Genomic DNA, 23,360 nt, shown 5'->3' on the forward strand with positions numbered 1-23,360 from the left:
GCCTTTAGCTCGCACTGTATCACTCTCATAGACTGTATAAAACATGGACGTAGCATCGGCAACGTCACCCATCTGTCCTTGGAACCGTGAAATGAAGCCAATCTGCGGATGCAGCCACATTAGACATGACACCAGCTGTGAGTTTCTTTTGGAACTGCTACAGGGCGCCCAGCAGTCACGTGACCTGAGCTGTGTCTCTGATTGGACAATAAAACAATCCTACTAACTTCTAAACTGTCGAGGTTAGAAAAAATTCACTCACCATACAATGTGTGCTGTTAGTTAAATAAGCATTTCAGACCCAATCCGTTTTTGAACCAGGCTGTAAATATGCTTTATATTGCCATAAAAGTCAGTTTTTAAAGCTGGGTGTATATGTTACTTCTGGTCTTTCTGCAGCCAGCCTCAAGCGGATTCTCAATAAACAGCAACTTTTAGCACTTCTGCATAGGCTTCATTTTTACTAACCAGATGTTGCCCCTTGATCACTCTCCTAGCTTTCTTCTGCTCTTCTGTCCTTTTTCTGTCTGACAGTTAGGCTCCACCATCACTACAAAATTAGTCATAGAAATCATTTTTAGCAAAGAAAAACACAGATCTCTGTGTTTTATATCTTCTCACTACTAAACTTTGTCAGCCGGCATGGTGTTGTCATAGAGACCTAGACGTGCTGAAATCAATCCTGTCCTGGTTGACGCGAACTGGAAGCTAAGAATTAGCAATTTAAAATAAGCTGTAACCTGCAATATTGGTGCTGATAATCTCATTTTAAAGTGTGGATTACATATAGGCATATATCTAGAGGGAGACTTTTTCAAGATCACTTTCAAACTCCTCACAGCCCCTTTAAATGACCTGTTTGTATCATGATGAAAATGACCGATTTCTTTGGAGCCTTCTCATAGGTGCATGCAGAAACTTGATGCTGTTAAGTGTACATCAGGTAGAGAGTTGTATCACATCAGATGGTTTCCCCTCTTCCCAGGTTTAAACGCAGGAGATGAAATACTTCAGCTGAATGGAAAAGACTCTCACAGTCTCAACTTCTCCGACATGAAAGCAGCGTTTTCACAAGCCTCGCTTGCTTTGACGGTCAACACCCTTCCTTCTGTTGACCGGCGTCAGCTCTGCTACCTGCCCCCACGCCGCTCAGACGCAGAGGAAGACCTCTACACAGACATCTTCTCTCAGAGCCAAGGTAAGAGACTTCAGAATCCCAGTCTGAAAGCATCAACAGCTCACAGCGTGGTCATCTTTGTGAAGCCAGCTGGCTGTAGTCGGTTTGTACCAAATGATACCAAATGGATCTGAAAGAAAATAGAGGCAGTTGTCAGGCTCTGAGATTCCCTTTCCTCAGATATCTTCTGGTGTCTTTAGTGACTCCAGTTTAATTTATGCACACAGAGTGACTCTACAGGGTGTTAATTAGTCAGCATGGAAGGATCTCAGCACTGTTTCAGACCAACCTGGTGAAGCACTTTGATAAGGTCAACATTTTTTTATGAAAGGTCTCAAAACTTAATTTAATTGACAACGCGAGAATAATTGGCTTTGAAAAAAAGCATTTATCTCATTTGAGGTTGAGTCAGTGTGAGGGGTCTCAGTCTGAACTCTCTCCTGTTTCAGAGGAGATTCTGGATGACGGCGTGGGCCTGCTGCTGGAGAGCTCAGGAGACAGCCTGGACGACGACTCTGAGATCTTCAGTGAGTTTGATGAGTGCAGAAAGGTAAGAGCTCATTTTGTTATTAGTGAGAACGCTTCATGTGCTGGCTCCTGAGCTTGTTTACTCTTTTCGTCCTTCACTGCATCCCCCTCAGCTCTGTGATATTGTTGTAAAAGCACTTAAAAACGACTGCATGGTTTCAAGCACCATCTGTTACCGGCTAATTTTGTCTTGTTATAAAAGACAAGCAGTGTTCGTATAATCCAGGTATGAGCAGCCCCTCCATAAAAACTGATGACATTTTTTTCCCTTTAACGACAAACAGCTGTTTTAACACATTAAAAAGCTTCTTACAGAGTAGGGATAAAAAACATACACTTACATTACTGAGGAGTATCTGCCTGAAATCTAAAGACCAGCGATGGGTGGATTTGAATAAAGCTGGCTTGTAGTTGCATAATGAGGCCTTTAAGAATTATAAGATAATTGAACATCAAATCAACACCCTGCAGGGTCTGTGAAACAATAAAAGTAGACCAGCTATTTACACAAAAGTTATTCAAGCTTTTCTCAACTTTCTAATTTTTTTTTCATAACTAGCAAATCCTGAGTTTGTCAGCTTACTTTTTTTAGTATGTGTACTGTTCACATCATTAGTGTAACAATAATTGTCTATTAGTCTATTAATGCCTAGAGACATTTTTTCTGAAGCTTGATCTCTTGGACTCTTTTAAAAACTTTTAGTTAACTTCTAACAAAGTTTTGTTGACTTGAAATGTAGTAATTATAGGTCAGGGATCAGTCAACAAACCCTCATACAACAGAATAAAGAGACACATTTTTACATCACTCAAACAAAAATTGGGATGGGCTAGTACTGTTATCAGTATCAGGCTGATACCAGCCTTTTCTCAAGGTATCGATACTCGTGAAGCCTACCCATACTACAGTTAAACACCATGGCAAATATTTGTCAGATATGGTTCAGACTACATGAATTAACCAGCAGGAGTTAACAGCTAAAGCGTTTTATTTTGCACTTCAGTTTATTCAAAAAAACACAAAAACTCTGACAGTTGTTAGTTTTATTTTACACTTTTGTTAAAAAAGGTTAACTTAGAGAGAGGTTTGCCGTCTTTGTTCAAAATATTGTGTTATTGTGAATTGAAATTCTATGTATACAAAGTACTAGTGTGGTATCAGTATACAGTATCGGTGAGTGCCCAGGAGGAAGTGCTCGTACCACTATAGGTCTGAAAAAAAGTGGTATTGAACATCCCCAGTCAAAAGTCAAAGAGCTGAAAATAAAATATAACTTACTTTATAATTTGTCTGGGAAGATTTAAAGTGGTGGTCAAAATGGTTTGAACACCTGACAGATTCTGAAGTTTTGACCTTTTTTGCCTCCAAATCCCTATCATGAAACATGCACATGGTTGCTCTGATCGCAACAAACATCAAATGAAGTGAGTCCGTCTGTTTTTATCAAGCGGCAACTTTGGGTCTGAGAATATGAGATAATGAGGAAGTGCTTAAATCTGCTGTTTCTAGAGTGTTCGCTTGAGGCTGGCTCAGGAAGTAGCCAAAGTCACATACACAGCAAGCCAAAAAAAGCCATTTTCAAAGCAGAAATTAACCTATTTACAGCCTGGTTCAAAGGTGATGTTGGCGAGACTACGTCCATGTTTTATACAGTCTATAGTTTTTTTCCACTTTTAACTTTAATGCTTGGCTTGTCCACCTTTTCTAGCAGTTACAGCAGCACATGTCTCTGGCACAGTATCAATATACTTCCCAGTGTTTCCCCTACCATTATACAGGGGGGGCACCATGCCCCGGAAGTCAAGTTAATTTTTATTTTCCATACAGCGCCAGATCACAGCGGGAGTAACTGAAAGTTCCCTCTCCCATAAATTAGGTCTACATCTTTTTTTTTTTAATCTAAAAGACTAAAAAGCCTTATGTTATTTATCCAATTTTAATGATTGGATGTTGTTAGTACACCGGGGGTCACATTTCTACTCGCGGAACTTCACTAAACGAGCATGTGATCTTCCCCCCACTGCCGACAACATCACTGCCTCCCCAAGGCTTCAAACCTAGAGTAAAAAATGCTTCCTAAATACTTCAACACTAATGTTATGTCATGCTTTCTGCAACTTGAGGTGGTCAGTCCATCATTTGCAACATTTTCAATATTTCATAAAATATATGTTATATATTTCTTTCTATAAGGAGAATGAGCCAAATCTCCTTATTATGGATGGATTCCATGTTGTATAGATCATAATGACATAATAACAACTTTGTAGATATTTCATGTTTTTGTTGTTTGGTGTTTTAATGGCAAATTCAACACAAACATCTGAAACCTCTTAAATATGCCACATGTTCCAATGATTTAGGCCAGAACTGCGGGTAGTTTCAGAGGTTATTTGCCAGAAAATGTTGCCAGACATTTCGAGCAAAGACTCCTCTCCAGACTTCACATTTGGCTCTGGCTCATACCAGCTACAGTGAGAAAACTCATCAAAGAAGAAGAAACTGTTAGCCGGCTGTGAGCTCAGTGGACAAGAGGACAAGGCAACTGAAGAAAAGTTTTAGTTTAGGGAACCAGTCAGCTCTCTGCTGTGCACAAATTACCGCCACAGCACTGTGTGGTAAAATCTGTGCCCTTATTTTTGTAGCAGTGTCTGGTGTGCTTTTCCCAACATTTTGTTACACAAGCTTCTGTATCTTGTGAGATAGCAAAGGAAACTAAAGCTGTGATAAAATGAGGTTTATTTTTATGTCTCCTAACAAGGAAACTGCACGCAAGCTGTACATCCTTTGATTTCCAACTCTTCTTTTTATTTAGTGCAAAAGCTCCCCTGCCACTGGTACCCACACTCACCCTGGTGTAGCTTTCCTCCTTGCAGCCCCCTACTCTTCTCATTCCTGAAACCCTACATTTATATTCCACTGCAATTTTGCTCACCCAGCCAATCCGGCTACGCTGCAACCTTGAGAAGGAGACTCTCCTGCTCCCTCGCTTTGCCCCGGTCTGGAGGATTATCAAGACTCATTTACATTGCTGCTGGAGTTGGCCAGATCTTCACACTCACACTGTGTGCCTGAGTTTCCCCAGCCTGTAGAGGAGAGACAGAGAGATGGGGAGAGAGAAGGAGGGATGGGAGAGGGGGAGTGAGTGAGGACGGCAGCAGAACTATAGCAGACTCTGAAGGCGAAAAGAAGGGGAGTTGGGAGGCTGTAAGCGCTGGTGGGCGGAGAGTAGGAGGCTGAGCAGCTTCACTCATCCTTCATCACAAGCACCACAGCACCTTCTCCTCTTTTAGAACAGAGGGAGGACAACAGGGATCAGAAATGTATCGGAGAGGCACAGAGTAGACTTGATTCTGTCCAGAGCTTGGAGTCAATTTTCCTCCAGCACTTGACCTGGCGCTGACTGTCAACCTTCACCTGGCTATGTCCGTCCTGAAGTGGAGCAAACACAGCAAGCGCTCCTCAGACTCCGTCTATGACATGCTTCATCTGGTGAGACTCCTTCCTTGTACCTTTTTCCGTTACCTGGCGGGCTCTCGGCACCGCTGTGATAGATGGCGGGTTGTTGTGGTTTATTTCACTCAATGTTTGTGTCTCACATCCTCTTGGCTGTACCTGACAGACAACAGGTAGCTGTGAGTCATCACTGTGTTGCAGAGATGCCCCATAATGAGTGAAGTGCTCCACAGGATGCAAAACAAAACACTGCATGTAGGAGTGACTCCACTTTGTCAAACCGGAGGGAGCATTTCTGCAGAGACCGCGACTTACAGTGTGCTATAATCTGAAGCTGATTTTAGTTTCAGGGGGGATGATGTGAAACCATTTCTACTTTGTCATCTCATAAGTTGGAAACAGTTTAAAAGGCATGTTTTGTTTATTAGAAGAAACGCTCTTCATGGTTTTACACATGACAGTCTCCATCTACGTAATGCTCACTCTCTCTGCAACCCTTTTCTGTTCTCCCCCTGCCATGTCATAACCATCCACGCTTGCAGAGCTGTCATACTGTTAATGAGTGTGGATTGTGGTTGTGAAGAGTATCACTGAACTGTGACTTTTTCTCATCAGGCTCAGGCTGAGCTCAGTTGTATAACTGTGCTGATGAAATGAATTTTGATTCATTTACAGATTTCACTCCCTCTTCTCTTTTTTTCGAGGACAGAAAATCCAGTCAACCATATTGATGCCTCTTAACCCTAAAGCTGTTTTGTTCTCCACATTACCAGAAAATACATGAAGGATTTTTGTTGGAGGAGAGGAAGCTCTTTGTCACGCAACTTATAAAACCCACTCTACATCCAAACGGTTGTGATGGAGATTAAGGGATTATGATTTTAATCAACGCAAAAGTTGTCAGAATGCTCATCTCAGCAGCTCTCTTTGCCATAAATTGAGCTGAAATTGAGGCGGTAAATGTTTTAAATTGCATTTGCACAATTACACTGCCATCCAGCAGCGCACCTCCCTGTTCATGTGTTGATCAGGGGAGCAGCCTGATTATTTCTGGAGCATTGTCTAGGGAGACAAATTGCTGTCGTGCCTCACATATGGATGTGTCTGTCTGATTAGATAACAATGATGATAACCGTCGCGTCTTGCAGAGCTGCATGAGAAGATGCGTGACTGACACTGGAGAACAGGAAGTTCCTCCTGTGTGTTGTGCATTTGTGTCTGCTGAATTTTTGCCTCCATTGTGTTCTTAAAAGAGCAACATCCAAAGGTCAGGCGCTTTTATTGATCACCTGCTTTTCTGTGTTTGAACTTGCATCACTCATGGCCTTTTTAATTCTCTAATATAAAAACAAAGCTGCTTTGCTTTTAGACGCTTTGATGAAAACGTGTTTCTCAGATTTTAATTAAGATTATTTTTTGTTTGAGGATGATAATGGTCCACCTTCTCCTGCTGTGTGGAGGCTTTGTTTTTATTATTCTCAGAGGGAGCCTGTAGGTGCAACAGAATAAATTGCTTTTGTCTAGCCTATAAAACCCTCATATTACCAACCAGAGACCTCTCAGCACTGTGCTGTGCTGTGCACCCTGTTCCATCAGAGGCGGCTAGTGCTTCCTGTTTTGTAGTTGTGAATATTTGCTTTGTAAAACTTCACCAGATAACCCTTTATGTATCACCTCCTGTGGAATAATAAATCTTGTTAAGTGTGTGGTCTGTCAGATCCTTTCATCATAAAGTGAAATTCAGGTGTAATATGAGCAGAAACAGGCCTTTGTGTTTGTATTGATGGATACTGCTGGATGAATACAAAGTAACTGTATCAGTACGCCCATGCCGGCTGTAGCTGAGTGGGGTCTATTTTGGTCCAAAATGATAGTCCAATGCACATCAAGTCTGGTCTCCACGGTAACACATACTGTATGTGGACAGGCTGTGGTGTGTGTATGTTTTGATTTTGTGAAAGAGATGAATCATTACACCACTGATCCGTCAGTAGGAGGAAAACATCAGTAAAGAGGTGTGTGTGTGTGTGTGTGTATGTGTGTGTGTGTGTGAGGGAGAGGTGGAGAGTCATTGTTATGACACACTGAAAATAGACTAAATTAGTGCAAATGATTTTTTTAGAGCTGCCTCTCCGCCTCTTTCCAGGCTCACTCTCTGCTCAGTCATGACTCTGTGCATATCAGTAGGTGGAGAGTAACACCTGCAATCCAGTATTTAAGGTGCCGTGTCCATGATGATGGAGCAACATTCGGATTCTTTTACCTACCTACTTTTAAAATGTGTTTTCCTCTCACTTTTCAGAGTACAGAGCAAGTCGCCGCCTTCTGCCGCAGTCTCCATGACATGAATCCCTCCGAGTGCGTGTCCTCTTCGCCCAGCCCGGACTCACCCTTTCCACCTCCTGCGACTCTGCGACAGCTCTCAGATGCTGACAAGCTCCGCAAAGTCATCTGTGAACTGGTGGAGACCGAACGCACCTATGTCAAAGTCAGTATCAGAGAGCAGATGGTGTGCTGCGAGTGTGTGTGTGTGCGTGTTCCTCCTGTCCATCGATCTGCGTTTCTGTTAGCCTTACACATTACCTATTCGACATGACCAATCCATATTTATATCTCAGTCCCAGGAGACGTGGAGGGGACACAGCTGTGCCCTTGCTTGGATATTGCCTAATCTTTTCTGCCCTGTATAAATGTGGCTCAGTGGAATAACCCGGTTAGAGAGGCTGTATAATGGGATAATCTCAAGGCTGTCTAAAATTTATACCTCATTACAGCTGACACATACTGTAAACATTTATATTACAGTGATCCAACTGAGCATGATGGATGTTTTATTGAAAAATCTTTAAATGCCAGCATTTGATTTTGATAGTCATGGGCTATTTGTCCAAATTACATGAGTCAATGGACATTTGGATGTGATTAGTGTGTGTAACATGTAGGAGGATCCTCAGTTTAGTTGCTAAAGTAATAAAAGGAAAGATAAATTATAAAGGAGGAAGGAATTCAATAACATGTAGCTACTGGTGAAAAAGCAATGCTACAAAGAGTGACCATTTCAAGTTAGAAGCTAATAAGCCGCTTTGAAAGAATCCTTCAAGTATTCTCCTTTTTATGATTATTAAGGCAGAGTAGAAATGTTTTTTTCACCACTTGATGCTTGAAAATTAAACCCGTCTTCTTTTTTCTCTCTATAAAAGCATTTCATCATCACATCATAGGCGCTTTTCCTCAGCTAATCATTTCTTGTGAATTACAGAGCAGTGATACGTTGGGTCTGTCGTTCTTATTAGAAGACTTTGGATGGTTTATCTTGCTGTATTTGGCAAAGCCTCCAATTAATCTCATAGGCGCCGTGCAGCTCTGCTCGGCTCACTGTTAGCATATTTGAGTACTAGTTTGTTTTTGCAGAAAGGCGTCTACTAGCTCCTATCTTTGACCCAGGAAACTGTCAAACTATCCATGCAAGGCATCTCAAAATATTGAGGTTATGCAAAGTTGCATGCTGTTTTCTGCCTGTAATTAACTTGGACAACAAATCCAATTCCTTTTTGCTTTCCAGGATCTCAACTGTCTCATCGGAAGATATCTAACCCCTCTGCAGAAAGAAACCTTCCTCACTCAGGATGAGGTATGTCAAATGTTCTGCTAGAGCCCATGAGGGCTAGCTGGCTTTTAAATGCCAACACTGTTGAAGAGTACTAAGAAAAGTGGCTTACGTAACCATGTGAAGTGTAGCTGTGTAGCTGTGTACAAGGACAAGAGGGGCAGATAATGATGAGGGAGGGAGGGAGGTTGGCAGAGTAAAGAGATGTTTTACATGCTCTTGTGATAATTAAATGCAGTTGGATGTATAATGTTGAAGCATTTCCAGCCTCGAGCTTTAAGAGGGGATTAGTACTGGATGCGAAATATGACAGAATTCAGTAAATGGAAGAGTAATTTTGACTTCCTTCTTTACGCTCATCCTCCAGCTGGATGTTCTGTTCGGCAACCTGCCAGAGATGGTGGAGTTCCAGGTTGAGTTTCTAAAAACCCTGGAAGACGGCACCAGACTGGTTCCAGATCTGGAGAAGCTGGAGCGAGTGGATCAGTTTAAGGTATTCCTCCTCAAAAGATGTCACTCAAAAATATAAAAAGTTAGAGCATGACCTTTCCGAGAACTACCGGTTGTGTAACACCTTCTCCTGTCTTCACAGAAAGTCCTGTTCTCCCTGGGAGGCTCCTTCCTCTACTATGCAGACCGTTTTAAAATCTACAGCGCTTTCTGCGCCAGCCACACCAAAGTCCCTAAGGTCCTCGTAAAGGGTGAGTAAATGTGCTCTTGGGTTGACATTCCTCTTTGCCTCAAAGCAGAGGATGCATTTATCCATCAACCATCTGCTATATCCTGCAAGGCTCCATAAATCTGCTCCATGGAGCTGTCAAACAGACAGTTGTCCATTTGACCTCTGCATACTTTCAAGCTGGTGACTCTCTGGGCGAAAGGGCCTTGCAACATGGCAGGATATATAATGAGCGGTGTTGAACGGTCCGTTGTCTCTGCTAAACACCCACTCCCTTAACCACTTGAGAGGATGGCTTTGTTTGCTGCATTTACATGCAAAGGGTCAATGAGTTATTGGCATACTCTGTTAGCATGAGGCTGTTTTTAAAGCTGTAAACAGATTTTTCCTGCCCACTTGTGGCTGTCTGACTTCTTGGAATGGCTCCATCCTTTTGGACTTGGCTGAATATACCAGTGCCTGATAAATTTAGAAATAAATACTGATATTTGTTGTACAATCCCAACATCTTCTGCCAATATTACCCTGGCAATATTTACCAAATTAGACGAGACCAAATAAAGAGCTGCCATCCCAAGAGCTGAAGCGTTAGCATTAAGATCAAACAAAGACTTGTCCTTATTTTGTTTTGACATTTCATTTTGACTTAAATTTTGGATAGTTTTTTTTTCAATATAGAGTAAAGGAGTTTGTGCTTCTGATTCAATGCAGATGCGTACCAAAAAAAGTTCTGCACAGAGCTTAAGGTAAATAAACCCAAGGTCTGTAAACAGGCTGGAAGATAGGAACGCACAACATGCACCTCGGTTACTTTATGGTTACTCCCTCAAAAAATCACTGAGTTTAGATTATTTTTAACCTGTGATCAGTTTTGTTATGTGATCATTGATGTGTTGTTTTTTCTTTATTTTTAGTGATACAATGTTTTTGACAACCCAGTTACCTCTGACAAAGAGGTTATGTTTTTGGGAGAGTTTGTTTGTGTGTCTATGAACAACATTACTCAAAAAGTAATGAACAGATCTTCATGAAATTTTCAGGAAATGTTCAAAATGGGATAAGAAAGAAATGATTACATTTTGGAGGTGATCTGAATCACCATCGGGAAACAGGACTTTTTGAAAGGATTCTTTATTACTGTGAGATTGCGCTGTTTTCACCATACGTGTAAATGGTTGGATTGCTTTGCAAAACAATACAACACAATGTCATGATAATTTCTGACAGAAGTAAAAGTATGATCCAGATTCTGGTAATATTCTGGATACTAAGATCTGGAATATGAAATATGTACTGAGTCATCATGATTTTCAACACTGTCAGGTAACAAATTATCATACAACCCTGCAACTAACACCAAATTGTAGCAGACAGTCCGCTGAAAGGGAGTATAACATTAAAGTAAGACTCAAGTGTTGTGTGACAATCACAATATGTTTGGAAGAAGTCTGGTGATTTTATTGACATTTTCTTAACAGTAATGCCCTTGATCTGCATGCGAACACATCAGTCATGTGATTTTTTTTTATTGATGGTCATTTCAGCCAAAACTGATGCCGATTTCAAAGCCTTCCTGGATGAGCGTAACCCCAAGCAGCAGCACTCCTCGACCCTAGAGTCTTACCTGATCAAACCCATCCAGAGGGTCCTGAAGTATCCCCTGCTGCTGAGGGAGCTCCACTCGCTCACAGACCCAGACAGTGAGGAGCACTACCACCTGGACGGTAAGACCGGGTCTCTGGGCTGACCATGATCATCTGTTTCAATAGACATTGTCTATAAAGTATAACGCAATATGTTTTGTGGTTCTCTTCTGCAGTTGCCATGAAAGCCATGAACAAAGTCGCCAGCCACATCAATGAGATGCAGAAGATCCATGAGGAGTTTGGAGCTGTGTTTGATCAGCTCATCACTGAGCAGAGTGGTGAAAAGAAAGAGGTACACTGAGCTAAATGTCTTGGGGTTTTTCTTTTTGGTCTACAAAGAATTCATTCAGTGTGACAGTTGATATTTGCTGGTTTTGCCAGGTTGCCGATTTGTCCATGGGTGACCTGCTTCTCCACACCACTGTGAGCTGGATCAACCCTCCTGCCTCCTTAGGGAAATGGAAGAAAGAGCCCCAGCTGGCTGCTTTTGGTATGTCAGAAAAAGTCTGACTTATAAATGTGCTGTTTTTCCACAATTTGACATCACTATTCTTCAAAAGCATCGAGCGATAACTGATGCGTGTTTTGTTTCTCTTCCAGTCTTCAAAATGGCGGTGGTGTTTGTGTGCAAGGATGGAGCCAAGCAGAAGAAGAAAATTGTACGTTTCATACAAAAATCTCACATCTATTTAAATTTAAACTTCCAGTCACAGCAGTGTTAATCAGTTTTTTGCAATATGCCACTTTCAGAATTAGCTGAGTGTGACTCCTGTAAATGTGATAACTAGATGCAGCTCGTTTAACAGCACGAAGGATAAATTACTCCATTTGTAATGATTGTAGGGTGGCTCCCATCGAGTGTCTGTGTCCTCTGAAGAAAAAGACCCCTTCAAGTACCGTCACATGATCCCAACTGAAGCCCTACAAGTCAGATCTTTGACTAACGCAGGTGAATAATTTGCTCAGATTTCTAAAAGCCTCACTAAATTGATCTGTACAAATTCTTACATGAATGTTGAATTCTTCCTCCAGATGGCGAAGGCTCTGCCGTGTGTGAGATCGTCCACATAAAGTCAGAGTCAGAGGGAAGGCCAGAGAGGACGTTCCAGCTGTGCTGCAGGTGAGGCTGAATTCCTCTGCAGATTGAAGCCTGCACAGATAAAGTCCAGTCAGCTGACATCTAAAGAGAGCCAAACTGATAACGCGCCCTTTTATCTCCCTCAGCTCTCCTGAGAGTAAAAAAGACTTCCTGAAGACAGTCCATTCCATCCTGAGAGAAAAGCACCGCCGGCAGCTGCTTAAAACAGAAAGTTTACCCCTCAACCAGCAGTATGTGCCCTTTGGAGGGAAGCGTCTCTGCGCCCTGAAGGGAGCCCGTCCGGCCATAAATAGAGCAGGTAAATGCCAATCTGTGGATGTGTCCACCCTGCAGCTTCAAGTGACCCAATTCTGAAAACGTTGCATTTTCATGACCCAGAAAAAAACATGGTTTAGTGGGAAGAACAAACGTTCCCATTGTTGGTTAAAAACTGGGCATGCACTGACCAATTTTCTTAATTTTGGGGCATCCTTATCCTTACATATGAAACTGATCTTATATATCTTGGGGAATATCTGACAACCAGCCATCAGTGCTTTTTGCTCTGAGACCTAAAACTCAGGACACTTTATTGGTTGTTTAAGTTAAAGCATAAAGATCATATTGTTTCACAGGTACTTTTCAATAATTTTCAGTAAGATTAGATTGGAACATTGAAGGTTTATGCTGTCAGTTATACAAAATAAAAAATAAAAATCGGTGTCGGCCCAAATCGGTATAGGCAGGTCAGGCTTTTTAAAGATTGGAATGATTTTTAAGAAGGTACTTGCACAAAATAAAAACACAACAAGCAATAATATTGTATTTTGAGTGAAAGTATTTGTGCTGCACAAATTTGTACTTGAAAGTCGGAATTGGGAATTTCTGAGTTCCGAGTAGGAACTGCCAACTGGAACGCCCCCCAAGGTCGGAATTTCAGACTTGGAAGACCCCCGAGTTCCCAGTAGGAAATTCTGAGTTCAGGGGTAAAAACAGTAATTAAGCTCCTGTTAGATTCTACTTATTTTAAAATTTCTGACTAGTGTTTGTCACAATAAATCAGCCGTATACATACTATTTTTCAATGTTTATATATAGAAATACTGCTCTTATGGCAAGTTTTTTCCAACTTGGCAACTGGAGCCCTTAACTCCGAGATGAAGTCATTCCCACTCCCAACTTCCCAGTTCTGAGTACAAATGAAATGCACCTTTGATCTGCCGGGTCCTCAAAATCTGAAAAAAACACTTGTTCAGTGACACTAAAACTTAGAGTATTGCTTTGTAATCTCTGTTGCTTATGTTATTTTTTTATCCTTTCTTTCTCTTGCAGCTTCTGCCCCTACCAGGACTCTTGGCAGAAGGAAGCTGGTGCGAAACCGTTTCACCATCGACACAGACATCGTTTTCGACGGTGAGCCCGAACAGGACCTTCCTTCCCCACAAGATACTGATTCAAACCGAACAAAACAAGGTGGTGAACCCGATCAGCAGCATCATTCTGATCTGGCGGGTGACACAGATCGCTGGGTGGAGGAACAGTTTGACCTAGAGGAATACGAAGACCAGGAAGAGGTGAAAGAGACAGACATCCTCAGTGATGAAGATGATGAACTCTGCAAGGCTTCTAGAGCACCTCCCACTGAGGATGACCTGGAGGCTCCTGTCATGGCTTTGTCTCTTGAGAGCGAAGGAACGGAGGAGAGTGAAAGCCTCAAGTCCCCGTCTGTCGTTGAAACACCTAATGATGATGTAGAGGATCTAAAGCAAGCAGGGAAAGATGACATTTGGGTGCGGAGGCAGCAATCAGGTTCTTCCCCTGACAGTGGCACATAAAAGCGGGTGCTGGACTACTTCAAACGAGCTCCTTAAAGATCAGTCATCAGTCTTCACAAACAATGCATGGGCATTGACGTATACCGCAGAGCTTGTAGAAGAAATAGCCTTCCTTATCTTACCTTACTTTGCTGAATGCTTTTTGTACAGGTAGGATCATCAGAGGAGCAATACAGGAACCCAGAATGAGGGAGCTTCATCCCAAATAAAATGCTGTTACATAAAAGTCAAGTGTAAGCTTTGAGAGATGAATTAATGGTACAATCATGGAGTCTAATCAGTTGCTTTGATTGGCATGGTTTGCACATTTGGGCAGCATCCTATAGTCCTGCCTGCTGTTGCCAAAATTTGGGTATTGTGAGAACATAAATATTTGTTTGTCCGTGTGACTCAGAGATATTATCATAGTTAAGGGCTGTATATTTTTTGTCCTTAAAGAAATAGAATAAATAATTGCAAAGGACAGTTGTGTCTTGCAAAGTAAACTGTACTTGTACATTTTTTTTTCACATAAATATACACTGACATGTTATTGAACAATGGTCTTGGTTATTCTGGTGTACTATTATTCTGATCTCTTGTTTTAAAGTTTAAAAGCTATCTTTTAAAACTAGAATATATTTTGGTCGTTCTCTTGTTACTAGTTGAATAACCCCGGTGTAACAGTCATTAGGGGATTTTTTTTATTTGTTTTAACTTAACATAATCCTGTTTTACTTGAATTTGCTATTTCATGTTTTTGTTTACTGTGAAACATTTCTCTCATATGTTACTCTTCAGTATTGCCATTTTAAGAATGCTCAATGTTACATTTCATTTTATACACTGTGTGTACACTCTGTATTGTAGAGAATTTCCACATCAGCTGTGTGTAAAAGGTTTTGTGTGTTCAGAAAGATTGTTCACTAGTAATGGATTACAACTTAATGATTTTTTTTTATTTATTCACATGTAAATTAATTTGTTAGCAAACATACGTAGTCATGTTTTCACAAAGAGAGTCCAAATTTGCTCATGCAATCAAGGGGAAAGTCTCGCATTATGCCTGAACCAAGAAAGGAGTCATACCTGTAAACAACTCATTGTGCTACTAAGACTGCATTTTTATTACTGTGTGTACATAGAGAAATGTATTGATATCATAATAAATACAATTGTTTCCTACTTATAATTCGAAGCAGCTCACTTTTTCTTCTGCAGCTCTGCAGACATTGCCTCCACACAAGGGAAAAACACAAATGCCAAATGTGCTCAGACATGCCTGAGAAGGACAGAACTAATCGATGCTCCGCTGCCTCTGAGCGCCACACAAAGAGCGACTCCAGAACAAAAGGGGGGAAGACTAAAAACTAAACCTTCAGAAGACTTCAAGAGCCACTTTGCAGGTTTGCATGCCTCAGCGAAAAAGTCTGTGAATGACGGTGAAGGAGCTGAGACTAGTTCTCACAGAAAGGAGGGAGGAATGTGGACAAGGTTTGGTTTTTACATGATTCTCTTGCTTGGGGAAAAAAGGCCCAATCAAGACCTTAAAAACAGCTGTGAAATGCTCATAAACAGATGGTCTGTTTCATATCCGAAATGAAAAAGGATAGTATTAAATAATTGATTAATAATTGATTACGATCAGTATCTTTTGGCATCCCCTCCCCAGAGAGGTAAAGGGATAAAAGGGATAAAGAGGGATAAAATCTAAGGGTGTAAAAAGAAAAAGATAGTATCACAAAATGCTAACTTTTTATGATACAGAGCTGTCTACTCAAAGTTGAGCTTAAAGGTAAAACTGGTAGTTTGATTTAGGTACACTTTTTGTTATACTGGTTAAAATTATCTATATGCTCTGATGGCAAGCAATACATAGAATAGAATAGAATAGAATAGAAAATACTTTATTTATCCCCGAGGGGAAATTCAGGAGTCACAGGCAGCATTTAAGAAAACAAAAGCAAGAAAGAGTACAGAAAGTGCAAAAATGTCCGCAAGAAATCAGATGACGACATCCCGTCCACCACTCTCCAGCCCAGCCAGTCTCCACCTCCACAGGGTCCAGGACTGAGCCTCCTCAGCAGTCTGTTCAGTCTCTGTCTCCTGGATCCTGTCTGCTCACAGCAGGCGAAGCTCCTCCAATGTGGGGCCGGCGTCCAACGTCAGCTCCACCAGCCACGTCCGTGAACAGCACGACGCCGCTGGGCCGGCACAGCTAGCCCGTCCATCCCCCGGGGCTAGATCCCATGCCCCCAACAACGATGGATGGAAGGACAGGTCCACGTCCACAGGTCTACGTACATGATGAGTTCTTTAATTAGAGTGAATGATATTAGCTAGCTACTGCAGGAGAAAACCCAGGAAAACATCAGCCAATCACATCCATACTCCTGATACCGTGTCACAGGTAAAAGTGGATAATGCTAGCATGACAGTTGTGAGTACTAACAAAAGTCATGTTTGTTTAAGATGCTACATTCAAATTCATGCTAGCTTTTCAGGACTGTCAACCCTGCCTTTAAAATGTCTTGAAATGTTAGCTTAATGAAAAGTGAAGCCCTTTCAGTTTCAGCAACAACATCCCCATTGCTCTGACGTGACCTCCATTTCAAATTAGCACATTTTGCTAAGCAGGTGATGCTGCTATTCAGACACATACCCATCTTGTTTTTATGTTCTTGTAGTAGCTATCACATTTTTATATCTTTCTAAAGTTTGGACTATCACTATCTAAAACATACGTCTCAGAATGGCTGCACATGGGATATACTGTATACTCCATCTACAGCTTTGAAAGGAATTTCTTTTTTTAAATGTCACCAAGCTCTGTGAACAATCCTGACACCTACAGTCACTCCCCTTCACCGCCCCACTCCCACTCTTGTCTGTTACTAGACCAACCACAAAAGCTCTGGCACTCCTTCAGATAAAAAGGGGAAAGATCACTTCAGACTCCATTGTGCTTCAGATCTGCAGGGACAGTATCTGCAGCCATGCTCGGTGACAGAGCTCTGAAACTGGACAGGGTTCCTTTAAAGAAACAGATTCACATCTTGACCAGGTTAAAAAGAAATACAAGTTTGATAAATGGGATTCTCTGAACTTGGGCTGTATTGTAAGTTTGCTGTAGTTAGCAGACAGTCTGGTGATAGTTGGTTCAGTCTTAAAATGCAAAAAGAGCAAAAGTTTGCTTTTCTTTTTGGTTCAACCAACAGGTCCAGAAGATAAAAACCTAAGAAAATTAGCAAATGAGCAAATTTCTGATATTCTTTCTTGAAGATTTACTGCAAATTCCACGTTTCTTAAATCATTTTTTTAATCAATGTCTTGACAAACTGTTTCCACTTACACTGGTTGCAACTGCACTCTTAGTCTAAAGATAATCACAGGTTAAGCTGCGATAACACTCGAGGGAAGCAAATTAAATACACATTCTTTATAAATGTACAATGAAAAGTGTCCCAGGAAAGTGTAGTTTCGTTCATAAACAGCAGGTGGCAGACATACTCTGAATGTGTCAGATACTGTGACTGAACCACAGCCTGTCTTTTTTCAATTTCTCTCATTTCTGTCATATTTTTAAATAATCCAACACCTATACATTCGAAAAATAAACTAATGTAGACTAAATATAACACATACAAAAATAGGCTACAATACAGCATAGGTTACATGTTGTACAGTCACAGGCAGGTTTGTGAGCATGTGCGTATCTGTTTACGTTTGAAACAGCTGAGGATGTGACAATAGTATCACTCAGCAAACCTGTTCAACCAGCTTTTAAGTTTCTGTTCCTGTATGTGACCTCTCCTACCTCATCTCTCTCTCAGTCCTACTTCTAGAGAGGAAGAGGGTGTTACCTTTCCAAGACCAACTGAAGTTTGAATAAGGAGTGTCTATTCTTGTTACTCGGCAGCTGTTTTGAAACATTTCCTCCTTATCTTCGAAGATCTCTGCTCACATTTTAAAAAGCAACAGGAAAACAAAATCTCTCAGGATTCAATTGCTCATGACAAATGTTACCCCAAGACACTTTACAGAAAGAGCAGGTCTAGACAAAACTATTATTTATCAATACTTAACATTGATCCACCAAGAGCAAACACTTAAGGCAAGCAACAGTGACAAAGAAAAACCTTTTTCAGCGGACAAAAACCTTAGGCAGGAAAAGACTCATGACAAAGTGACAATCGACCTAAAAGAAATATTCACTGCAGTTAGAAACAGGCACTAAAAGCATTTGTAAACAGCCAACTTACATTTAATTTCATACAAATTATGTCACAAGGGGTAAAGATTAAACAATAGACAACAGGAAATCAAAGCAAAACTTGTATAATCCTGCTGAGTTCATGCAGGTTTTAACAGATGATTTAATACATAAGATTTGATTATTGTCCCCAAATTTAAACAGGCCTCTGTCTGTAACCTTTCTTGCGCTGTCTCACCCAAAGGCACTCTAGCCAACCCCTGCACTTTACCTGTCAGACAAATTGGTCAGTATATATGAAGACTGAACGCATCCACCTGGTTGTACCATCCCCCACCTCTAAATGGATCACAAGCTTTTTAGAAAGACAGGACAGGAGGACAGGATGGTGAACATTGTGTCTGTCACTCACTCGTTATCACTGGGATTTTCCATAAATCAGTCCTGATCTGTCCATCAAATGCCGTAAGTTTGCAGATGACAGAGCAGACAGACCTCTGAAGAAAGGACTGCACTACAGAGGATGCAGATGTAAAATGCTCATTAGTGTTAACCAATTACATTTGTATGCATTCTAGTGGCTGTCACATGAGAGTAATGTGGTGCTCTGTGTCTTTTCACTGGAACACTAGAGACACTCATAATCCCAAAAGTCACCTGATCTGTCACAAGTCGCTTTTTTTTTTTTAAGTAGCTGGGCGTCTGATATGTCACTAAATATAGTCACAAAGTGGCTAAGTTGTAAACATGGTGTGAGTCAAAATGCAGTGGTTTTAGATGCACAAATTTCACATTAACTCCTTACTGCCTGAATTAATAAACAATTATAAAAATAGACTGTTTTTAGGCATTTTTGCATTCTTACAGATGTTAAATTAAATGGAGATTTTAAATTTGAGTATAGAACACAATAGTTATAGCTACAACCGAGTTTCCACCAAGCAGTCCGGTTTGGTTCAGTGCGGTTTGGCACGGTTTGGTACAGTTAAGCCTGATCCCGTTTGTGTTTCCACAGCAAAACTGTGCCCTCTCGTGTTGGCCTGACGCCGTAGCAGTGCAACACAGTTTACCCCACTAACAAATCCAACAAAGAAGAAAAACGCGACACAGTAAACAAAGAGCATAGGTGGCAGATATGCAGCTTTTCGTCCTCTCTGTGATAGGCACATAGTTCTTTGATACAAAGTGCAATCAAGCTTCATTTCGGAGAAGTCTGCCGCCAGGAGAAATGCAGCCGCTGTTGCGGGGTAAGTGATGATTCTTTTGACCAATCAACAGTCTGCAGTGTGTTGCTCCACCTTCCAAGAGCGGATTTGTTCACTCTGGCACCCATACAAAAGGGTCCCAAAAAGCGGGATGGCTCGTCTCAGTTATTTGGGGATCTGTCCTGGGATAAGTCAGTGGAAATGCCAAAAATGCGTGCCGTACCGAGATGAACTGAACCGGTCTGCTTTGTGGAAAAGTGGCTTAAGTTATATTATAAATATAGACATGAGAAGGTCGTTGCAAATTTGCAACAACAGGCATCAAGGGGTAACATTCTACCCTGGGATCTGCCAGCAGCAGGTTTGTGCATTCTCTCCAAACTCCTTGCTTGACATATATTCCTGAGTTGGCAACATTGAAGGGAACTAGCATCCAAACAATGAGGACCCACAGCTCTGCAGAATATGTTGGTGCTGGTTTCTGTCACTAAGCACAACAGAGCAATGATCACAAACAACTGGACATACAAAGGACTTTTTGTCACATCACACTCGTAAGTTGTCCAAAAATTCTCTTCACGAAAACATTAACTACACGTCAAATTTGACTTCAAACAGCCACATTATCTCTGGAGCTAAATACGAACACAAGCTGTATTTGCTGTGCAAATATATACGTTTGTATTAGGCTAGTTTTTTGTTTACTGATCATGACTCAAGCAGTCTGAACACCTGTAAAAATATATTATGCTAGTGTACTTATACTGAAGACAGCTTGACTTGCTCAAAACAACAGTTTGTCAGTTCGTTAAGCGCAATGACGAATGAAGCTAAATTCCTCACACCTGAAGATATACATGAACAATACTCTCATTCTCTTCTTCCGTGCTTGTCATGCAGCAATTATGATAAATGAGACTAGTTCAAGAGGGAGAAAAATGAAAGACTTAAAAATGCAAAGTAGCATCTTTTCCATTGTACTTGAATAACTGGAAAGAACCAATGTTAAGTCAACTCAAACCAGTAGGATGACATTGCACGCATGTTGATGTTAGAGATTTGAAACGGACGCGTTGAGCACACTTTTCATACAACTACAAACTGGAGAGAGGACTGCACTGCTCTGAGCCATGACAGCAAAGCTAGAGGTCCTAGCCATGGTCCTTGGCTGTCTGAGCCTGCTCGGGACTGTTTTGACCACCGCCCTGCCCATGTGGAGGGTCTCGGCCTTCATTGGAGCCAATCTCATTGTCATGGAGGAATACTGGGAGGGCTTATGGATGAACTGCTTCAACCAAGAAGACTTCAGGATGCAGTGCAAAGAATATGACTCCGTGCTAATTCTCCCAACGGAGATTCAAGCAGCCAGGGCGCTCATGTGCATCTCTGTAGGCCTGATCGTGGTGGCTCTGTCCATCACAGGATGTGGGACTCGGAAGTGCAACTGTTGTTCAGAGGACATGAAAAGCAAGAACATAACCCTGGCGATAGGTGGCTGTGTTTACCTGGTCTCTGCTTTGACTGTGCTCATCCCTGTCAGCTGGGTGGGCCACACTGTCATCAGAAAATTCTACAACCCAGCTATGATGGACTCTCAGAAACGGGAGCTGGGGGAAGCCCTCTTCCTCGGTTGGGGTACATCTGGGGTTCTGCTGCTCACTGGGGTCATTGTTCTGTTTTGCTACAGCAGACGTAGATCAGAGGAAGAAGAACACTATTTCATTCAGCCAGTGAGGGATGAAAATGAAGAGAGTTTGTATCTAAAGAGGAAACCATCCAGCTCTTATAAACACCAAGTGTATGTGTAAAGACTTGTACTGAACTGTACTGCCAGAAATGTGAAAATTCAACCTTTTTTTTTATCACTGTGACTGTTAAAGAGTAAATGCACTCTGTTTTTCAAAGTTTGGGTTTGGGCCAAAAGTTGTCACAGCTTTACAGAAATATTTCAATGTATTTGATGCATATGTCAAAGTATTTCTACAGCAACATGCTTCTGTAATTTCATCTGACTGAGCTCCTCTCCTGTCAACTGCCACTGCTGTCTGCTCTATTGTTCCTGTAACTGCTTCAGTCATTGCTATAAGCTGCCAATTTCCCTGCCAAGAAGTTACATCAAATAAAGCATGTCAATAAAACTTTTTTAAACAAAATACATTCCTTTTTTTGAATTCATAATTCAATTTTTGTTGCTAAGAAAATGAAACATAAACTTTAAAGCAACAAGAGCATACACTAAAGAAACCCCTGAGTTTCACAGCTTATTTTCACTTTTTTCATGATCGTCACAAACGTCCCATAAGATAAACTGTTTTTTTTTGTATGGGCAAAAAGACTTGACACCTTAAGTGAGACTAAAGGCAAGCTGATAATACTGTGTTACATAGAAACCAATCCCTCTCCAGTTTCTGCACTTAACACCTTTTTAATAGCTCAGTTTACCTGTTTATAAAAAAGGAGACATTTATGATCATCCTTTTAATGCTTTGTTTACAATGAGAGACAATAAAATTGTAGAAATATAATTGACCTAAATAAAACTAAAAGAGGATGTCTGTTTCCTTTTGGTTGGCAAGGATACCAACAAATCAAATTAAACTCTAGCTCCACGTTTCATTTTAAAATGAAATGAAAATGTGTGTACTTTTGGTTCTTAACTCTATAAATTTACAAACATATTGACATTACTTTGTGTTGTTTGATATGAAGTTGAAATGTTCTCTAGCTTTAGCACTAAGAGGATAAATGCTTTAACTCATTATGACTTAAGTGACCAAGTTTGTTTTAGATTTTTTATTTTAAATCACAAAAAGAAACGTTGAGAGTTGTGGCGGAAAGTGTTTTTACATCAAAACAAGAAGCACTCGTTGGTGTGTCACCATTTACTTGGCTGTAAAGCAGCCCAACCAGTATGGTAGCATTGCATCCTTGGCATTTTTCATGGGTGTATAAGTTCCTTGACCGGCTCTTCCCCTCAGATTTCTTTCTGAAGCTGTGAGAGTGCTGCCAAAGCTTGTCTTTGGCCCTTTGTGCGATCATGGCTTACACTGCATACAGTGGCTACACCAAGCCGCCTCAATCCTACGTGGGGTCTTACTACGACGAGAAGCAGGCCCAGGCCTACACAGACTACCAAGACTCCATTTACGAGGAGAAAAAGAGACTTGAGAAAAAGGATCGTCGTGATGCCATCTGTTGTGAGGTAGTGGCCCTCATCATCGGCTTCATTGGACTTATCGGGGTGGCAGCTGTAACAGGCCTGCCGATGTGGAAGGTAACAGCTTTCATCGAGGAAAACATCATCGTCATGGAGACTCGCTGGGAGGGTTTGTGGATGAACTGCTACAGACAAGCCAACATCAGGATGCAGTGCAAGGTGTACGATTCTCTGCTGTTTCTGCCCCCCGACCTCCAGGCTGCCAGAGGTCTGATGTGTGCTTCTGTGGCCTTGACATGCTTCGCCCTGATCGTTTCGGCAGTGGGGATGAAGTGTACCAAAGTGGTGGACCACAGGGCTCGTACAAAGCATATTGTTCTTGTGAGCGGCGGCTGTCTGTTCCTGATGGGTTGTATCACTTGCCTCATCCCTGTGTCCTGGACCGGCCATGTCATCATCAGAGATTTCTACAACCCTCTCCTGATCGATGCCCAGCGCAGAGAGCTCGGGGAGGCTCTTTACATCGGATGGGTGACCTCCGCTCTGCTCTTCACCGCAGGAGTGATCCTGCTGTGCCGTCACGCTCCTCGTACCCAGGACCCAGACGAGAGGATTATGTACAATCCTGATGGAAATATCTACCAGCCAGGATACACGTACCAGCCATACACCTACCAGCCAGCGTACACCTACCAACCAGCCTACTCTGTGCCCCCACCAGGATCTGTGGCATACACACCAAGTCAGTACTAGAGTGAAAAACAAACACAAAGACATTTCTGGACTTGTGTTAAGTCTG

The 23,360-nt window shown here is 41.5% G+C and overlaps 3 protein-coding genes across 4 annotated transcripts in view; all 3 read left to right on the top strand.

Moving 5' to 3' along the window:
• The window catches only part of LOC141797710 (rho guanine nucleotide exchange factor TIAM1-like), a 48,173-nt gene extending 33,020 nt beyond the window's left edge, over nt 1-15,153 (top strand). For both annotated transcript variants that reach the window (XM_074679348.1, XM_074679349.1), the window contains exons 14-27: nt 986-1,198; nt 1,627-1,727; nt 7,465-7,650; nt 8,725-8,793; nt 9,137-9,262; nt 9,362-9,470; nt 10,993-11,172; nt 11,268-11,386; nt 11,476-11,584; nt 11,695-11,753; nt 11,938-12,043; nt 12,127-12,214; nt 12,319-12,491; nt 13,505-15,153. In XM_074679348.1, the coding sequence (XP_074535449.1) occupies nt 986-1,198; nt 1,627-1,727; nt 7,465-7,650; nt 8,725-8,793; nt 9,137-9,262; nt 9,362-9,470; nt 10,993-11,172; nt 11,268-11,386; nt 11,476-11,584; nt 11,695-11,753; nt 11,938-12,043; nt 12,127-12,214; nt 12,319-12,491; nt 13,505-14,007 (2,141 nt within the window). In that variant the 3' untranslated portion in view covers nt 14,008-15,153. The remainder of the gene's footprint in view (nt 1-985; nt 1,199-1,626; nt 1,728-7,464; nt 7,651-8,724; nt 8,794-9,136; nt 9,263-9,361; nt 9,471-10,992; nt 11,173-11,267; nt 11,387-11,475; nt 11,585-11,694; nt 11,754-11,937; nt 12,044-12,126; nt 12,215-12,318; nt 12,492-13,504) is intronic.
• A 5,381-nt stretch (nt 15,154-20,534) lies between these two features.
• Nucleotides 20,535-21,212, top strand: LOC141798337 (claudin-4-like). The gene has a single exon (XM_074680222.1). The coding sequence runs from the start codon at nt 20,535-20,537 to the stop codon at nt 21,210-21,212; it is 678 nt and encodes a 225-aa protein (XP_074536323.1).
• A 1,229-nt stretch (nt 21,213-22,441) lies between these two features.
• LOC141798216 (claudin-8-like) lies at nt 22,442-23,314 on the top strand. Its single transcript, XM_074680047.1, has one exon. It carries the CDS (start codon nt 22,442-22,444, stop codon nt 23,312-23,314), a length of 873 nt encoding a protein of 290 aa, XP_074536148.1.
• The last annotated feature ends 46 nt before the right edge of the window (nt 23,315-23,360 follow it).

Source organism: Halichoeres trimaculatus, unplaced genomic scaffold (assembly GCF_033239565.1).
Source record: "Halichoeres trimaculatus isolate MK-OKI-2021-1 unplaced genomic scaffold, fHalTri1.1 fHalTri1_scaffold_9, whole genome shotgun sequence".
Classification (NCBI taxonomy): Eukaryota; Metazoa; Chordata; class Actinopteri; order Labriformes; family Labridae; genus Halichoeres; species Halichoeres trimaculatus.